This window comes from Haliaeetus leucocephalus, unplaced genomic scaffold, assembly GCF_000737465.1.
Source record: "Haliaeetus leucocephalus isolate CR32 unplaced genomic scaffold, Haliaeetus_leucocephalus-4.0 Scaffold273, whole genome shotgun sequence".
Lineage (NCBI taxonomy): Eukaryota > Metazoa > Chordata > Aves > Accipitriformes > Accipitridae > Haliaeetus > Haliaeetus leucocephalus.
In genome coordinates this window covers 7,496,037-7,516,464 of record NW_010972709.1, presented here as the reverse complement: position 1 = coordinate 7,516,464, position 20,428 = coordinate 7,496,037, and the positions used below count along the sequence as shown (strand labels likewise).

The 20,428-nt window shown below is 40.7% G+C and overlaps 1 protein-coding gene across 1 annotated transcript in view; it reads left to right on the top strand.

Annotated features, from left to right (window-relative positions):
• DOK5 (docking protein 5) overlaps positions 1-20,428 on the top strand; it is a 44,215-nt gene that overhangs the window by 8,094 nt on the left and 15,693 nt on the right. Inside the window, exon 2 of the mRNA XM_010569618.1 lies at positions 12,660-12,767. Within this exon, the coding sequence (XP_010567920.1) occupies positions 12,660-12,767 (108 nt within the window). The remainder of the gene's footprint in view (positions 1-12,659; positions 12,768-20,428) is intronic.

Here is a 20,428-nt window from a genome sequence, read left to right as displayed (position 1 = left end):
GTCCACTTCAGCCTTTTTCTTTTTTTTTTTTAAACTTCAGTGGAAATTTTTGATTGTCAAAAGCTGAAAAGAGATTAAGCTTTCAGGGTTTTCTGTTCTTGATTTTAATTAAACTGACTTCTGTAGAAACTTCATTGAGAAGATTGGTGTTGAACATTTAAAATGACATATACTTTTACAAGTTTTGCATAGCACTGTTTCTGTGAAACCCTGTGGGAGGAGAGGTAAAATGGGGGAGAGACAATCTGCAGGACTAGAACCATATGGTTAAAGAGATTGGTGCTTGAATAAGCGTGCCAGAAAGTTAATATGGGGATTTTAGAGTATGAGCTGTGAAAACTGGAAACAAGAGTGATGTAAGGTGGGGGGGGGGGGAGGAGAAGGAGAAGGAAAAGTTGTCTGCCTATATCTACATTTGAAGCAGCTTTATTAACAAATCTCTTGTGTTCACCTATACAGCTCCTTTCAGCCTGGAAGCATTGAGACAGAGAAAAACTGAGCAGATTTCTTATGTACCAACTTCAATCTGCAAGATATTAAGCCCATTAGATATTCATATTTTTAGAAAACTGTTAAATAAGGTGTTGGAACATATTCACAGATATTAAGATTTCTTACTGCTTGGAACGTCTCAGTGGCAGCAGGGATGGGATCCAGGACATTGCTTAGAAGGTTTGAGCTTTTATCCTTGAGCTGATAAGGGGAGGAATATCAGTAAATGTCGTTCAAGACCTAATGCAGCTCCATCTGGCTTCTGGCATTGGGTCTATCAGCCCATGAGCAAGTCCCCATTGGATTTCCTCTGGGACAAAGTTAATGGGATTTAAGTCCAAGTCAGTAGGTATCTTGATGGGGTTATATCTGGAATTGAAGCAAAGATCCTTGAAGCCAAGAAGTTGAGTTGGAGAAAAGCGAGCAGTGCTTGTCATTCGGGAGCTGCTCACCCTGTGTGATCTATGTGTTAGAAGAGCACTGTGCTTATCACTGAATTCAGGATGAGTTAAAAGGAGGTTTTGCAGCTCACATGGTAGAATTATATTTTGTTTCTTCTCTTAAGGTATCTCAATTTTTGCTTTGTGAAAACAGGATGGAGAAGCAAGGATCTGGTATCTTTCTCATGGCCCCCCACTTTTCATCACACTGCTTTTTCTATCTGAGTTTCATTTTGGGGCAGCATCTGAGTTTGTTTTGGATATCACTCATAGCCCAAGCTATGATTCTAAAATGAGCTGGGAAATCTGGAGGTTTGTATATCTTAAAAATAGGCAAATCTGATCTTTAGGACTGTGTGCAAAGAAACAAAAGAGAGCCTAATTTGGTTCCAAAAATACCCCACCAAAATCCCCCAGAACAAGCCCAGGAACTGTTGCAGTTTTTCTCCAAGAGGTAGGAGATGGGAGATTATGCAGAGCATTGATTTGGAGCATGAAATTCCTGTTTTGATGGTGGCCCTTTTTAGGAGCAGGAACAGCTTTTCTTGTGCTTTCCAGCATATGTTTTCTGGTAAATTACCTTCCACGTTCTTTGGAAGACGGGCTTAGTTTGTGAAGCAAAACAATGATATTCCAAATTTGCCTTTTTTCATAAACTGAGTTAACTAGTAAACAAGTGGTTCTTGCCCATTTGCTGTCTTGTTCTACAGATGGAGTTTTCATTTTAACAAGTCTAATGCAAACCTGACCAGAACTCCCTTTTTCTTCTGCTTTTATCTCACTTTCCTCGCCTTCTGTCACCTGTGGGTCCCAGTTCTGTATTTGCACTATTTACTCTTCTTTTGTGAGACAAAGGTCTGTACGGTGTCTGGAGGTGACTACACTAGCTGCTCTGTGTACGAAAGGGTATGCCAAGAATGATTGTAAAGGCAGTGAAAGAAAAAGAAAACCCAATTATAAACAGGTGAAATTTTGTCTTTCATGATTTTGATGCCTTTTCATCATCAATTTGTTACACAGCGTGAAGGTAATTCTCCTGCTGGTGTATATGGGCATTAGTCTGAAGTTGGATCAGTGATAAAATAACATTTTGTTATTTCCACATTTGTTTGTGGAAACACTTGAAAGAAAGTAACAGATGTAAGGGCTGCACCTGAGACATCTTAATTTGATGTTTGTGTAGTTTTAGGTACACCATGGAAGATGATGGACTGCTCCTATTATCTTCTTGTCTGACTTCATCAAGTGTTGTCAGAAATACCAGTGAAAGTTCAAGCTATTGGAATGAATAGTGGGGTTTTTTCCCCCCTTGTTGAAAATAATGTAACTAGTTTCAATTCAAAATATCAGTACGGTAAAATCAGTGATATTTCGCCCCAGTAACGTTAATGTAGGAGATTAAATTGTCCCTTTACTTACCGAGTAATGTTTATCTGGGGAACTATCAATGCCCTATGGTCGACAAAGGAAAAATTCCTCTTAATGCTCTCACTAATGTCTCCACACCAGTGAGGATGGATGTTAGCTGATTGTACTGAATTAACTGCATAATACTGAGTGGCGTACTCTTGGCACAGTGCTTATGGTAAAATACAAGTGCCTATTCTCTGTTAAATGAAGTAGTGCAAATTAAGACGGTATTCTGCTAAGATTTCATAGACTTTTTTTATGAAGCAGTCATACTTTCCTGAGGGTGGACTCTACCTAAATGTGAATGAACTCCTGAACTCTTTCTTTAATTAGTACTACACAGCTGGGACATGAGAAATTAATAGAGGTTGGGTTTGTCCATTTGAACTAATGTGTAGATTACCCTAAGCAAATGCAAGAGGACTGCAAGATCCAGTGGAAAGCTAAAGTCTACCAGGGAAATATTGGCTCTGGAATCCGTGTTTTAATCTGTGTTTCTTTAAGTCGGTATTAGCCCATCCCCTCGAACCCGAAACAAAAGAGAAATAAACCCAATAAACAAGCAAAACCCTCCCCCCAGCCTCAGTTGCACCTTTACTAGGAAACTGACTGAATTTTGGTTTTGAAATATTGGACAAACTGGTGACGCGTTTCACCTGGTCAGTAGCTTTTAAAGTTCTAGCATTGCAACAGAGCTCTTAGGTTTCTACCCAGGATGGAGTCCGTCTGCTGACCACAGGCCCGTGGGCTCTCTGCTCTGACTTGGATCCGTTTGTGCCCATGCCTTCAGTAATTCAGGATAACACTGCAGGTTATCGTTCTGAAGCCAGTGCGCCAGAGTCCTTGAAAAGGGAAATGCGTTTTGACTGCCGTGGACTTCTCCCTGCAGCAGCTTTGAACGGAGTATCAGTCCATCTAGCAGGCTGGCCGAATGACTTCAGCTATTTGCTGCAATCCTGTAAGGCAATGCTGAAGTGCTTGTTACTACGATTTAATGGGCTGTAATTCTGTCACTTTTAACAAAGCACTTTATTTTGGTGAAGTCCAGCTTGCAGTGACTCACTTGGTAGCATTCTTTGCTCTTTCATGCAAATTCACTTTTATTTTAAAACTGATCCAACATCCAGAAAGGTTGGGGGACTGACCTATGCTCACTGCACAGTTTTGGTGTCAGAATTGAAAGAAAAATATGGAAGGAGTAAGCTAAGTTTACCTTTTGTTGGGACAGTACAATGGAGTAACCTTGAGACTTACTTGGGGTGTCTGGAGGGTGTACATAGGGATGGGAGGTGATGTATTTGTTACAGGAAACCTGTGATGCTTTCTGAAGCTTGCAGTTAAATTAACTGGCGAATGGCAAGGAATGACAGCAGGCCAGAAATGGGCAGTTATACCCATCTGTTAGTTATGGGCTTGCAGGGCATTTGTCATCCTTGGCTCTCCAAGCAGCACGTAACAAGCATCATTAACTGAATTTAACAGGTGGGCAAGTGGCAACAGGTACGGCTGAATTGTTCAAGTCATGCATTGAAGATTGAGAAACTAAAGCTCTTGTCTCATGTCTGGCTTTGGATGCTGGCAGCTTACTGCTGAAGAACATACTCTACCGCGATAAAGGCTTCATTCGAGCGCGCTGTCTGCCTTTTTTCATCTCATTATGTGTAGTCTTAAAATTACCAGTCCAACTCTGAAATACAACTCTTAGAAATGGTTGTATGCTCTCGGGGGCTCAAACAAAGCCTGTTGCTGGGAGTTTGTGGGCAAGTACAATTCATCTCCAAACATGGAGCAAGTCCCATCTGTGCCTTCTGACAGCGGAGTTCAGGAGAGCATCCCCCTACCACAGCTTTAGCAGGTGAGCTTGTGTTCTTGTTAGAGCTGTGAGCGGCTGTTACCAAGGGTTAGCGCATGTAGGCTCTGCAGCCTCTTTGCATCTGATGTACTAATTAGTGAGCTCCATGGACTGTTAATGAGCTGTATCAATGCCATTTTCCCCCTATAGCCCATGAAATTAAAGTAACCGAATCAGATACTTAGTGACAAAAAAGAATAATTCCAAACCATAATTCATCGCAGCCATTTTAAGTTATTCAGCAGTTACCTACGTCTAACACAGTACTAAATTGTGTTAATTCGCTGGACCGCACTAATGGCCTGACCCAGCAGGACAGCACATCCAACTGCACTCTGTAGAGCTCGGCCAGCATGAGCTGGCTGCAGAGAGGCAGTTTTTAGTCTGTGTTGAAGCCTTTACTATTTTTTCTTCCTTTAATAGTTAGAGTCCTAGGCTGATTTTCTCCTATCCAGTTTCATGCCTAGAATTAACTGTGCCCATATATAAAGCTTAGCAGATGTTCAAGGAACCAAATCAGATACTTAGCTCCAGTCTGACTTTTTTTAAACTGTCACTAGCAAGAGAGGGTTTCTGCTGTAAATGCTTCTTGGTACTTGGAGGCACTCTCCTCTAATGGCCTAACTCAGCCCAAAATTATAACCTTTGCTGTGTATGATTTTTAAAACACCCAACAAGCCAGCAACCCTGTACTTTGAAGGCTATAAGTCCATAAGAAGGGCCTGAAAGTGGAAGGGTATTTCAGCTAATGCTCTCTTTCTAGTGATACTGCACCCAACTCATCCCTTTTGCAGGAAGAGTAGACTGGAAGTTGAAATCTTGCTTTTAATGTCATTTAGGTCCTGAAATTCTAGACAGTCATTAGAGAAACTAAAAAATGGAGTCAAGTTCTATATTGCCCTCCATCACATCAAACAGCATGACTGCTTATCCCTTAAATCTCCTGTGTGGTTTATTATGCAGTGTAATTTATTTACACATTAGTTCATCAACAAGTAGCCTGTGAGTTTACATGGAAGGAGCACCGGCCAATGCAAATTCAAGGCACCATGCACTGAGTAAAGAAGGGAAAGAAATGACTCCTTTGCAGAACATTTATGGTACTTATATGTGATAATCAAGTCCTAAATCCCGGCCCTGTCTTCTTAATAGACATTTTGCATTATCAGCCATCACTGTTCTGTTCCAGGTGCCAACCTCCTGGGTGTCCTATGGGCTTGGAGCCCTTTGCTGGTCCCTTGAGGTCCAGAATGCTGTTTTAGGTGTCCCCAAAAGTCTGGTGGCTGCTCTGCACTGTCTGAACTGAACCATAATGTCCTTCCAAAGCCCTCAAAAGATTGTATGTCAGAGAGATTTCACTGGTAATGTGCTTCATCATCTGGCCAGGATCTGTTTTGATGCCTCTGAACACTAGACTTCCAACTGCTGAATGCATCAACAATTTGAAGGGGTACATTGCTTCTAAACTATTTTATTGACAGTTGCAGTGATTCACTGTAAAGGGCTCTCATAAGCTCCTGGGTGTCCCTTTAATTAATTTTTTTTTTTTTAATAATCTTCTACCAAGCTGGAATGTATCGGGAAATCCCTTCTTGTCTTTGAATGAGCCCATCCCATCTTGCAGTCTGCCAGAGGTGACCTGTGCCATCAGCAGCAGCATTTTTGTTGAACATTTTTTCCCCTTTGTCTGAACCAATGACTAATATACAGCAGTTACAAGAAAAACCTGTAAAATGCTGCTTGGTTTCCCTGTCAGCGTCCATTGTCACAGAGCATAGTATAGACATGAAATAAGACAAAGGCTCTGTTACTGAATTATTAGGTAACCTTGGGTGAGCCATTTTACTGTCTGTACTTAGACTGTGCTCCTCACCACCCTGCCATAGCTCGGACAATGTGCCTTAGATCACAGCACGCAGACTTCTAGTTACTGAGGATGTTTTGGCAGTAGGTAAATCTTGTCTGTGGAATGAATCCCATGTAATTGTGAAGGATGGGGAAAAAAAAAAAAAAAGATTTAGAACAAAGTTGCCTTCTAACTAGTGTGCCAAGTGGGAATGCATCCGTAGGCTCAAATCCAGCTGTTTGGGCTTTTAAACTAAGGCTGGAGGAATGGCTTTGAGTTCTGAGCCTGAACCATTAACAACAATCCCACTTCTGGTTGATGCAGTTGCAGCTGGGAGGGAAGGGGTAGAAAGAGAGTTTTTGAAGAGGAAAGACTGATTAAAATGCCTCATATTTTAGAGCAGTAGGCATCTGTTGTGACTTGCATTAATAAGCGTAAGAGTAAAAGAAGGTGTATAGATTCATACAGATCTGCCAAACGTTTTTTTTTTGTGCACTGGTCTTTCAGCAAGTTCTGGCCAGTGCCAAAGCTGGATTTTGTAACTTGATGAAAAAACTTTGCAATACTGAGCAATATTGTGCATTCTAAACAGGCACCGAGACAAGATTACAGCTTCATTCCCTATTAGCAGCTGTGGATGACTTAGTGTAAAATATTGTTTCTGAAGATGTATACTGAATGAGAGGAAGGAGTGAGGTTTATCTCTCCACAAATGTGTCTCTCAGGGGAAGGAGAAATCTAGATTATTTTCTGTAGTACCCCAGAGAAGAAGATAGCTTGATGTAAACCAACTTTGATTTATGTAGTTATTATAACCTGATCACAATGAATAATGCAATATCGCTTACTCATAACACATCCACATTAAATGGGTATTCTGGGAAAACGAAATTGTCTTGTTGCCAAGTGCAGCGATATCTTTACAGACATGTGGACAAGTTTGCTGCTTATTTTACAAAGCCAGTGAACCAGTTTACACTTCTGTGCACCGTTTAAGTCATGCTAAACACATTTCATTACAAGTTAGATATGTTTACAGCTGTGTGATTCTTTCTAGTAATCCATCTACTTGTAATTGTTTTATATGTACATTGTGTTTTTTCAGAATGAAATAGAGCTGAACACAGCTGCCAATATGGGGATGAAGTGGACGAGGGACAAAGCTGGGCTGGAAAAGTAGAGGCGAGTCACAACCTTACGGAGGAAATACATTCAAATTAAGTACTTCCATTGTGTGAAGTCATGGAAATATTGTGGGGTCTTCACTAGAGCCACGTAGTCCCATTCAACATGACACATAAGGCATCATCATACTTTCCGATACCTAGAATGTTTTACTAGAAAGCAGTCCTCCAGTTTTTCACGAAGAAACAGCTACCTAATGGAGATCTACTGCTTCAGACGTGTGTGAACTGAATATAATTAAATGAATGAGCTGCAATCTGCCTTTGTTGGCAATATTTCATTTTTCTAGATGCAAAGCAAAATTCTAGATCCAATCTCCTCAGAAATTTCCTGCTGGCTGGGAGTTCTTTTCAGGGTTCTTTTATCACCTTTTGAAGCAGCAGTGACATACATATTAATGGTTTGGTTTTTTTTTTTTAAATACAGGAATTAAGATCCAAACACTTAGCACTAGCTGGCTAATTTCCTGTGTGAACAACACCCTGTTGGAAGGGATCTTGTACCTGGAACTCCAGTCCACTGGAGACTCCCTGGCAAAGCCCAGCAAAACACTCAAATAATTTTCCATATGCACCAGAGGTACTTCAGTGGGTGAGCTATCTTATCAGTCTTGGATAAATTGGCAGCACTTTTTTTCCTACCAAAAAAAAAGTTCAGGACATACTGTAAGAAATTTCTTGTGCTGTTGTGCTGTGCCTTTACTAGATTATCTGTTTCTAGAGGTTATCAGAGTCACAAATGGCAAGTTCCTGGCAATGGCCCAGGCTTTCTGGTAATCATCCCAAGCTGCATGATAGTACTTTCAGCTACTGCTTTTAAAAAAGAGCAAAGTTTGTGTTTATTTGATGGCAAGTTCGGTGTCCCTGTAAAAGCAGCTCATTGGAATTCTTTGTTTTAGGGCAGAGAGCAGAAAAACACAACACGAGAATAAAATAGGGCAGCTTTCCCTGAAGGCTCACTTTTTGTTTGCAAAGGAGAAATTTGCCAGATGAGACTTTGTGCAACTGTATCTGACCTCTATATCCCTGTTAAATAACAAACAAATAAGGGGTGGGATTGTTTGGAACTGAAGTAAAATAGGCTTGCTTTGCCATAGTGTAGCGGAAGCAACATATCTTAGTTTTAAAAAATAGCCAGTTTTAAACCCCCTGCCCCAAGATATGAAAAATAGCCTCTCCCCTCCAATTTCTAAATAGTTGGCTATTTCCAGATACTTTTTTAGATCAGTTGCTGAACAAAAGTATTGAGGGCAGGGGTAAACTTGCTTTGGGCTGAAATGCAAATTTTAGTTTCTAAATCCAAATGTCTGTTTCTCGTGTGGAATAGTTTGTGCTTCATGTATAAAGAATGACATTTTAGACACTCAGAAATCTAGCTCTTGGTTATCTTGCTTTTCTGATCAGTTGGGAGGTGCTGAAGACTGACAGGTCTCCCTCCCCACACCCATTTCCAGGATGGTCCAGGGGTTTGGGCCGTCACGTAGGACAGCAAGCCTCCAGTTTCAGTTTCCCTCTCTGCGTGAGAGTATTCTCAAACCACGACTGAATCATGAAACCCAGGAAAGTCAAAAGACATTTTTCCACTTTACCCAGCCAGATGCTGACCAGTTCCAGCTGAGGCTAACAGCTCCTTTTCTTCATGGTGTATTTCCAGTATCAGAAGGAGCATGGGAATGGCTGAGCAATCCTGCCTGGTTTCGAAGGCATAGCACTGAGAGGCAGGAATCCAAATACTCAGATTGCATCATTCCTTTGAAGTCACTCCTTCTTTGACTTCAGTTGTGGTAATGATTTATATCAGCTGGTATTTAGAGCCAAAAATAGAACTGTTTTGATGTGACCTTGGACATGCATATTGGATCACCTATCTGGGTTTCGGATGATCCACTTCATAAACAGTCGCATTATTTCCCTCGAGTTTTAAATTGTTACCTGCTCCATGGGCTGTTAGAAGCCAAAATTTTCAGGAGAGACCATAGGAAGTAGATGCTAATTTTTGATACTCGAATTAAATTTTGAGTTAGGCTTTCTCGGAAGATCTCACAGGGAGAGCTTTGTAAGTTTTAGGTGTTATGCAAATGATGACTATTACTGTTCTCTCTCAGCACATCAGATCCTGATTTGCTGTTTGGATTATCTAATCACTGTCAGCCCAAGTGTTTGGAGTGGAAGTAATTACAGCAGTACTTTCAACTAATTCCTATTCATGGAGCAGTAGTGAAAATGTTGATTTGAGGGATAAGTGAGCAAAGTATTCATGATGGAATAGGCACCTAAGAGCATTTGGGGCTGGTTCTTGTTGCTGCTGTCAGGCAGCTGTAACACTGTAAACAGTTCACATGCCGTCTTCAACTTGAAATACTGACAAGTCTCAGACGTGTACTAGATCATGATGGCATCAAAGACCTGATTACTTCTTCTGTCGTGTAGTTCATAACAGGGTCTGTGATTAGCTCTCTGTCTTGGGCACAACATCATCTCTTCTGTGCATTGACTGCTTTGAAGGGCTTTCAGTGCTCCTAGGCAGGTGCTGCCAAATTGGTTATTCATAGAATCATAGAATGGTTTGGGTTGGAAGGGACCTTTAAAGGTCACATAGTCCAACCCCCTTTTTTTATTGCTTTATTGCTAGAGGTTTAGGCTATCACGTAGTTTATGCTCTGTTAAGATGGTGCTGGAAGTTCACATGTGAGATACATGTGTCATGGGAGTAGAGAAATGGGACTGTGATAGCAGTACCCATTCTTGATGCCTCCATTATCTCATTTTTGAAGGTGCTAAGCAGGTTTCAAGTGAGGGGATATATCTTCTTTTTCAGTTTGTTTATATAAGCTCAGCAGAGAGGAGTTAACCGTCAGATCGCTAACATTAAAGGGATTCCAAACTGTATATTCAGGCAAAAAATTGTTCATTGTCTATAATCAAAACAAAATACTTTATTCTACTTTAAACTACTGTTGTGGACTCCCTAAGAGGAGAGAGCTGACTAGCTCATACAGAAGGAGGAGGAAGTTCAGGGGAAGGACCTTCACGACCTGACTTTCCTCCAGTTTGCTCAAGTTAGCGTGATGAATGCCATTTGTTCTTTACAGGTGTAGTTACTTGGGTTGTGATGATATTGTCCTGAGGCACTGGCATAATGTATTCCAACCCGAGGACTCTTTTGGTAGAGAATTGTTGTAGTATGGGCTTGGAACCAAAACTTAAAGACCGGTATTTATATTGTATGCTGATTTGGCTTTTGCATCCTTGGAGGTACTTACATGTAACAGTTTTGGGTTTTGGGTTTTTTTTGTTGTTGTTTGTTTGTTTTTTTTTTTCCCCAGCTGTGCCCTGATTCTGATCTAAATCCAAGAATTAGTCTTGGATTAGTCATTGTTGAACTACAGTAATAAATTCCAATAGCACCAACTTATAGCCATCTCCCATGCTTGACTGGAGTTGATTGTTAATAATACTTATGCTCCTAGTGGCATTTGGAAGGGTGATAACCATACTGGATCTGTGCCCAGCTGGAGGCAGAGAAAAACTTTATTTGCTTATTTGTATTAGAAAGTTATTCTCCTGTTCCGCCCCTAATTCTGTGTGCTGCTGAGCTCACTGGAGCACAGCTACAGCTTTGAGATGCTTGCTGACCCAGAGAGGTGCTTCTGAGTGCAGATGGTCTGAGTAGATCATCACATTGTAGTTGTCCTCGTGTGTGTTGTACAATGGCAAATGCGTTACTAAAGGATTCTGTTCTCTTCTATGGTCTTCTAATTGCTAAAGTTAAAAATACAGGTTTTTGAAAAGCAAAAGGGCTGAATACTGAAAGTTTTGACAATCTTTTTTGGGTGGCGTTTTAGAGAGTTATTCTTGCCAGGTGTGATGAGGTTATCTAGGCCCAGTGAACAAGATTCTCAGAAGGCAAACGTAGAAAGTCTCCTCCAGTAGAAGTGGGTGCATATCTGAATTGCTTTTTTGGTGGTAAGCTGTAATGTTGGTCAGTGTCTAGTAATTTTTGAACAATTCAATTCAAACCCTTGCATTAAACAGAACAGGTTGAGTGGCCAATAAGCTGGAAAATTGGAAGAAAATCTTGATAGGTTCAGCTGGTGCCTGGCATCAGAGCAGCCTGCCCATATGCTAAATGCTTCTGCAGCCAAGTGGGCCAGGAGTATGAGTGCCCACATGCGAGGCAGAATAGTAAAGCTGGGGGGGAGTAATGTGGTTCTCTGAACAGCTTTATAGCAACAGCTAAAAGCTGGTGAAAGCAGCACAGCTAGTCAACAATCATTTCTGGGTACAGAAATAAAGCGATAGCTACTTTTCATGGACATAATTGTTTTGTGCTCAATACATTGGTTAGAAACCCAAAGGGTTCAAAGGATGGAGTTGCCTTGTCTGCTGGTTACCTGTTGGGTGCTGGCTTAGCTGGACGCAGTGAGGTGTTTTGATGGGTTTCGTCACTGATCACTCCAGTGAATTTGTGCTGCACTGGAGCTCTGCCAGAGCTGTGAACTACTTAATAATGGCTGATCAGATTTTTTGCTTTGAAGTCACACTAATTTTAGTGGCAGTTTTGCTTTATTTCTAACTTACCAGGTGTTACTTTGAAATTACTGATTAAATGTAGGCTGTGAACAGTTGGCAAGGCTTATAATTCTTTCCTTCTGTACAGACAGTATGGTATCTAAGCTGAGAGCTATGGTTTTGAATGTAAGAGGAGGGTAGAAAGTGCACCACAGTTAAAGAATAGGTGGGAAGATTGCAAGAAACGGTGGCAGAAGTTTGAGAGATGAAGTGGCTTAATGCTGTAGATGGAAAGGTGCTTTTTCAATCACTCTGCACAGAGTCTGCTCCAAGTGACTTGAATTGAAATTCAACTGGACCTTGAAAGCAAAACGCCCGTTGTCAGAATAGTCCTGGGTTCTACAGTTAAACAATCTGTCTTTTTTGTTACCTGGTGATTCAGTTCCTTCTCCCTTATGTATCTTCATTTACCCTTATACATAGAATATACGCTTACAGTTTTATCTCTCATACTTGCGTGATGGAATGTCCATTCCTACTTGTCTGCTCAAGCTTGCTTCATGTCTGTCTTAAGCATGCAAGACTGGAACCAGTAACAAATCCACATGGAAAAGTGTGTCACTTTATTTTTAAAAAGCTGTTTCCTAGAAAGCCCTGCATTTGCAAGCGTTAATTGCAGCTCTTTCTTCCTAGCACCTTTCACTCAAGCATGCACTGTCTTCATAAGAATTTCTGACTGTATCGTAATTCCAAAGAAATAGGATATAACTACCCACTAGCTTGATTTTATGTTTTGTCTAAGCTACTGAGAATCATTAATTGTAGCTCCAGAGCAACAGCCGATTTATGAGTTTAACTTCTATGTGAACATTAGTGATATTCAAGTCATTGGAGATGCCAAGTTTACTCTCTTGTGTTTTTAGATTTATCAGAGATGCTGGTTAGTATTCAAAAAAGCTTCAAGCAAAGGACCGAAGAGGCTGGAGAAATTCTCAGATGAACGAGCTGCTTACTTTAGATGCTATCACAAGGTAAGACTTGGTAATATGGCTGTTTCTCAAACTTTTGGTTTTTTTTTAACATACAACCAAGAATAAAATCTGAAGGTGACATGTATTAATTAGCCTGAAAATTGGAAATTTTTTTATCAAGGTCCTAAACCCACTTGTATGTTCTTTCCTGCAGTGAAGTAGAGGCAGAGTAAGTGTTCTATTTTCTGCTTTGTAGCAAACATCTTGCCAAGCTAATGGAAAATGACTTTATTTTTAGAGAAGATGTCCTTTCCTCTCCTCACCCCTTTAAAATCAGATCTGAGATACTTTGCAGTGACTACTATTCTTCATAATTACAGTGACGACCATCAAAAGTGACGTGGATTCAAAAAGCTGGGTACTTAGAGGTTCCCATTTTACTAGGATTTTGGATCTGTGGGAAGACAGTAAACAGCTACAGAAATGAAGGACAACATGCAAATTTTTCTTGCAGTGATGGTGTGAAAACCTTTGCTAAATTCACCGGTATTAAAAGAATGAAGTTTTTCCCTCTAATCGCTCTGGAGTTATGTGCACATTTCATATTCATCTGAGAATTTACATGTGTAATTCTCCTGGGCATGGAGATGAAAATAAGAAACCCTTTAATTTATAATCATTGTTGGCAAAAGCTTAATATATTAGAAGATTAGGAATTATGTGCATAAATTCCTAGGAGTCGGCGAGCACAGCTCAGCTTGAGGCTGATCTGCACTTACTCACTTTGACATACATTTAGGATGAAATCTTGAGGGAATTCTGAATCTGAATTCAGACTTGTCTGTCCACATGCCATGTAATCTGTAATTGATTGGTCATAAAACCTGTGGCTATTTGTAGTAAGTCATGCCCAGAAATAGTTCATTCAAATTTATATTAAGCAACTTTCAAAAGTAATGAGAAGTGCATTTTTTTTTCATTTGATGTGTGTGAGGGTTGCACAGTGTGTGTAAGACAATTTCCAGCTTTGTGTGAAACACTGCATTTATATTAGTATGGCTCTGTCAATTATTGATGCAAATCTGTATTCCTTCCATTGTATTAATGCAATATATTAGCAGCATACACTGACTTAAAGTTCACATTAGGTAATGGATATGAAATCCAAGGGGAATCTAAATGAGGCTGGACTTTTTTCTCTTCTTTCAAGAAGTTCTGTAGGTTAGCACTTGTTTGTCACATACGTAACCCAACAGCAGGTTCCTGCGTCTGGATCTGCAGGCTGAAGCACCACAGAAAGCCTCACTAGCTTGGAGGGATTTTCAGTTTTAAGTCAAGCTTAGTCTATAGTTAACAGTTACTTAATTTTAAGTTATTGCTTCTTCTATAAATTTAGTTTCTGGATTTCTCTGGTAGCTTATTTGACAGGAATAAACAATGGTCAAACTCCACAGTCAGTCACTGGGAATTGACTGTTTAGTAGCTGCCAGGTTCATGCTTTCTGCTTTTGAAATCTGTAACTGTACATAATCAGATCTGTAATATTAACAGTTATAGACATTAAAGCAAACCCTAGTCTCGGCTGAAGTTTTGAGAAACATTGTCATCGCAGTAGGACATCTTACCCACATATTTTATGTGTGTTTTACCAGAACCTAGCCAAATCTAGGGGTTATTTCAGGCAGGATGAAGGCCTAGACCCAAATGTCTTGAGGGGAAGTGTGCAGAGAGATTTCTACCTTTTGGAGGAATAAAACAAATTTGAATGCAGTGTGTACTCCTGAAAGCACTGGTTCCAGCAGGGGTGAACTGGTATGTTATTTCCTAAGTCTCCTTTGGGAGGCGGGTGGGGTGTCTTGGGGTCCGAGTCTTAAGCTGAATATATCTGAGATGATCAGCCTGAGCTTCTATGGTTCTTTGGTGTCTTGGACCTGCCGAGCTAGACTGCCAGCTCCAATCACTCTGAGCCCTTCCCCTAAACTTCTGTCTGCTTCAGGACCCGAGTATGTAGACCTAAATGACAGGATGCAATGCTGTGGTTTCTGCCAGAAAGCCTGTAGTCCTCCGGTATAAAACGGAGAGATCTCTCTTCCCAGCACCGTGCCAGGTTGGATGCTGTGGATGCGCTTGCTGAGCACCACTGGGTTGCAGACAGGCTGGACGACCGGGCAGCGATCTTGCTGCCGTTCACGGGAGCTACCCTGGGAAGATTGCCATCAGCGTTTGTTCTCCACGTTTATCACTCCTCTTTGCTTCTCTGTAATGAAGTAGTGCTAACGAAGTAGAGTGGCCTGGGACAGGGGGTTGTCACTTATGCAGTGTTGCTGTTTGGCAGTGGGGCACTGCAGTGTCCCCAGTTTTTCACTGCGGTGGTAAATGAGGCTGTCCTCGAGTTGTGGAGTCATCGGCCGTGCAAGTTGACAGGTTCTGTTTGTTTTTAATTAACCTTACTGAAAGGAAGCTAATGAATATTAAATAGCATTTTCTGGCTAAAGTGTGTTAACTTGCAAAGAGCGCAGGTAGATAAAAATAAGTTTCTTTTTAAAATAAGCTTTGTAAATGTGTGAAATTCTAAGGTGGTGAATGATGCAGCTTCTAACAGTATTAAATATGAGGTGTTGAAAAAGGGGAACATGTCACTGCTGCTCTATACCATTCTGTAGTTGAACTGATTCTTATAAAAAGCATAGTTAATTATTGATTAAAAAACCCCCAACAAACTACTTAATATGGCAGAGTCTTCAACTAGCACTACTTGTCACCTGGTTTTGATCTGTAATATTAATGGGACTTTGGTACTCAAGACATCATCCAGAGGCCTAGGACAGTCATCGCTGTTGTCTTGATACACATTTGGTCAGCAAGAGCAGCTGTTGTAATAACAGCTTGACGGTGCGTAGAGACTTTTCTGTGACTATTCTAATTCTGTTACTCCTGGACAGAAGGCTGCTTCTCGCTGTCTCTGACAATAAAGTCAATCCGACAAATGAGAAGCCCAGCCAGTCCCGTTAACATGTCAGGTGTCGCCGTGTCATAAGCTTGTGCTAATGAATCTAAGGATGAATGCAGTTCAGTCTGAGAGATGATGCTGTAAGTGGAAAACCTGACTTACAGATTACCAGTGTTTCAGAAATATGGTCGTTAACTTCCTACCTAGGTTCTGAAGTGATTCTCAAATGCTGTTGAAAGCAGTATCAAATCTAGAAAATTGGGGAGCCCCCGCTCACCCCATCAATCTCAGGAAAGGTTTAATCTGTCATAAAACTGTAGAGGGTAGAAAAAGAAAAATGATGAATGAAGCTGATTTTTCAATAGCACCTGCCTCCTTCACTGAAGTGTTAAATTGTTTCATTTTGTTGCTTTTTTTTTCTTTTTTTTTTTTCTGTGATGAATTAAAGTGCAAATGTTACTTTGATTTATTAGTGGAAAGAGGCTGTCCAGACCATTTGTTCCGTTGGCACCATGGTGGTACCAGTCACTGGACCTGAGCTGCTTTTATATCGGGGGGTCCAATTTGTTCGCATTTGAATGCATGATGTATGTGTCCTCCACTGCAGCCCTGCACCAGGGGCTGAATTTTGACATCCTTGCCACCAGAAGTTTAAAACAACAAAAGAAATAAGTACTTTTTTTTTTTTTGGTAAAATATTGACCTTTAAGTACTTTCTGATCTTGTTCTATTTTTTTTAAAAGTGGAAAGGTTAAAGTGTCCTAAAGTACAGGTCATCTGAGAACAGTCATCTGTGGCTTATGAAATGAACTGGAAATTTGCATACACAAAGCAAATTGCTCACTTAATTCATTTGGTCCCACAAGGGAGAGAAAATAATTAGGATCTAGGCTACAAAATCTACGCAGAGAGTTGCCTTTCAGGTAGCTGTCTAGTTTTCACTTGTTAAATGTAAATAATCAACCACAAATTACCATATGCTTTAACAAAATGATATTGGAGGAAGGAAGAAATTCTTATTTCTCCAAGTGACTTTTGACTTTGCAGTGTGCCAGAAGAATCCTTAATATTCCAATACAAAACCAACTAATTGCATACTGCTGACAGGAATATACTGATTCCTTGAGGGGTTTTAAGTTTTAATCCGATTGTATTAATCTTGCCTTGAAACAGCAGAAGTAATTTAAACAGTCTTTCTGTCTAGTTATGGAATAATCCATTTGGAAAATTGAATTGTGTAATTTGTAATTGTTTTCCAGTCTTGCTAATGCAAAACTGTATCGGTAGCAAATTAAATGTTTAAAGTATGACCACTCTGCTAATAACTGGCTGTTAAACATTTATTTTAATGAATACTATCACTTATTATGAATGAAATGTCTAGTTTGAGGCTTTAAAAGAATTAAAGTAACTTGTCAGGATATTTTGGTATCTTCACTATAATGACATACAGCGAGGCTCATTGCAAGTCTGTGGGGCAGGTACGTGTCCTTCCCTATGGAAGGACATATCTTGTGCATGGGTCCACTGATCCTGTGAGTGAAGGAGCAGCCTCTGAGAGTGATGGTAGAAACTGAATCTCTAAATCTGGTAGTTGTTCCTGGCTTTAATTTCTTCGAATAAGCCAGCGTTGGACTACAGTGGGGTTATCGCCAGTGTATGCGATTCTTTATGTGAGTAAGTGAAAACTAGCAGCTGATGATTTTTCCCACTGAAGAAAGGGAGATATAGGCATGGCTGTAGATTTTATTTTTATATATATTTATTTTTTTAAATAAATATTTAAAAAACTATATAAAATTTTAGTATGGTATGTGTACTTAGTAAGTTAGATATGTACAGGCAAATCTTATCAGCAGGACTTGGCTGGAATTGCAGCAGCATTTTCCATTAAATTTTCTCCTGGCATGTCCCGGGAAGTTTTCTACCTGTACTTATCATGGGGGGAATTTTCAGGAAGCCAAGACAGAACCATGAAGTCCTTAATTAAGATTAGAACACAAGATACTTGAAAACCATTGAACATGGCAGTTGCGTAGGCAATAAATATACTCCCTTGTGTTGTGTTCTGAAAGGCTACCCATGTTTGAGAATTATGTACTAATTCAAACAATAGTTTGAATGCTAAAGACCATTTTTAGTAAACTGTGAGTTTGGCATGTTTCTGAAGGGAGTGGGAGAGATGGAAGAATATTTGCTTGAGTGTATCTGGTCGGGGTGAAGCTCTGTCTGCTTGTACTGTTGGTTGGGAAATGAATGATTAATCCCTGTTCCTGGTTCAGAACTCTCTTACCACACAGCTCTGCAAGTATTTTAGTTTTGAATCTAATGAAATGTATTTCAGTTGTATGGGTTGTCATCTAAACATAAAGGAGGCTTGAAAGTAAAAGGGAGGGGAGAAGTATGCAAAGGGAGGTCTTTAACCCCTGGCAGAGTATGGTTATTCTTGTGTTTTCTCTGTTAATACTGTCTTAGGTCTGATATTTGTGGTTTACCCACCTTTTTAGAATTCAGTTTATAAATGTACATTACTTCTTAATCTCTGATAAATAATACATACCTGAATTAAACTAACCATGAAAACACTGTTTTGCAAGAGCCTGGCAGGAGGAGGGTTATGTAAAAAATGCAAAAAAAGAAAACTTCAGCCTCAAATATTTGCAGGTGTTTGGTGTCTGCTCCTGACTCCTTTCCAAGAGCAGGGTAGAGGGGATGTTAGCAGCCTGCCACTTCTTCAGCGTGAAGTCCGTGCGTATGTGCCAGACAATTTGAACCATCTGTTGCACAAGGGTGAGCAACAGGAAAGCTATTTAGGCACCTGGGATAATGATGGCATTTTGAAGCACCTTGCTGGGTGACACAGCAGGTCAAATACCAAGTGATCTTTAGACAACTTCTCCCCCAGGAGCGCAGGTGCACTGCTGAGCCTTGGCAGCAGGAATAGCTCTGCGGCTAAAGCTGGATCTTGCCAGAAGGGGTTATTACCATACTGGAGTACCTCTGGCCCTCTGAAAGGTGAAGGCAACTTCAGCAGTTCAGCCCCAAAAGGGAAGAGAGGGCAGCTGCTTATTGAGTACATTTTTGCCAGACATAAAAATCAGGTGCCACAAGGTTGTGTCCAGGACAGAAGGCATGCGTGAGCTGAAAGACTGAATTCAAGCGACTCTTCTGCATGCTATCGCTTGTGCCACTGATTTCAGAAAGAGTCCCAGAGTGCCAGATTTTGTCCATCTGTTAATCTCCCTGTGTCTGCTAGGTCTGGTACTGGAGTAAAACTTTTTCTGAAACTTTCTGGGAAGAGGCTAGAGTATGTGCATATTACTGTAGACATTTGGACCTGGGTCAGAGGGCAGAATTGGGGGCTACCTGTCTGTCACTCTTCAAAAGGGAGATGCTTTGGTGTCAGCTTGTGCAGCTCAGCAGAAGCAAATGCCATCAGGAAATCTTCAGATGCACGTGAAGGCTTTCAGACCACGCTCCGTGAAATCCCATTCTACAAAAGCTCTCAAGCAGTCAAGGCAGCACAAAATAACCCAGGAGCTGCCAAATGTTGTAACTAGCATTTCTCCAAATAAAAATACCCTTTTTTCCCAGTTCAGAGCTAAAAAATGAGTTACAAAGGATCTGATGATCAATGAAATTAATGACACGATACTATTGATTTCAGTATTTCTTCAAGGTATCACCCAAGGGGTGAAATCACCTGCAATTTTATTCAACCAGGCTGTAAGCCAGGGCTCTTGGAGTGTGTTTTTGGTACATGGCTGCTGTGCTTTGCAGTGCAGTCAGTCTGCATTCCCACAGGGCATAAGGTGATTCCTGGAAGCACCTGACTTGCCGCACACTGCTGCAGGGTGCGGACTTACATCGAGTCCCTGTCCTGTCCCTTCTCCCAGCATATAGTACTTGGAGGTGGGGTGAAGTGATGAGGAAGGGACTTAGGATAGAGCTTTATAAACACATTAAAAAAAAAAATCCTCATATAATTAAGTTGTTCATGTTCACCCTGTCTCTGTACCCCTTTTTCCTTCCTCCCTTCCTTGTACACCCACCCTGCAGACTCAGGGAAAAGCCTGTCAGTCTGAGTTGCCCTTGCACTGACACCCAGGTCAGGGGCAGAGTTGTGTGCTCTCTGTCTTCATCCTCTGCTCTTATGTTGACTTCAAGAGAGTTTTCACTTAGAAAGATGAAATAACTGCTGGTTAAAGCAGAATAGAAAAAAGCAAAATAGACCACTGTGAACACTGGGAAGGCAATAGATAAGAGATAAATAATGTCTTGGGTAATCTGCATTGTCTTCTTCATAACACAGTATGCTTAGAGGGAGTACAGTAATAAAAAGCAAATGTAGGAGAAGGCATATTCAAATGAAAACAAATTTTTCTGTTCAGAAGGATGAACTTTGGGATTTCAAGCATGAGCTGATTCTTGTAAAATCTCTATTGGAATATATTACTTCGCATTTGAGATTACAAAGAAGTACTTACTGCAACTAGCTGGCTTTTGAGAGGAATTTATGATAAGAAGGAAAAAATTATTGCTATTCTCAGCTCCAAAACAAGGGTGCCATTATATTCATGTTTTTTTCATATGTAGTTGTTTCTAACGGGGGATGCAGGCGTTGTGCGTTATGCTGTCATGAGGTCAAGTCACCCAGCCACCATCCTTCTGGACACCTTGAGTTTTGCACAACTCCCTAATGGTCCACTGAAGTGACTGTACCAAAAGTGGCTGTCCTCGCTCGTGGAGGGAGGAGAAGTGAGATTGCTGT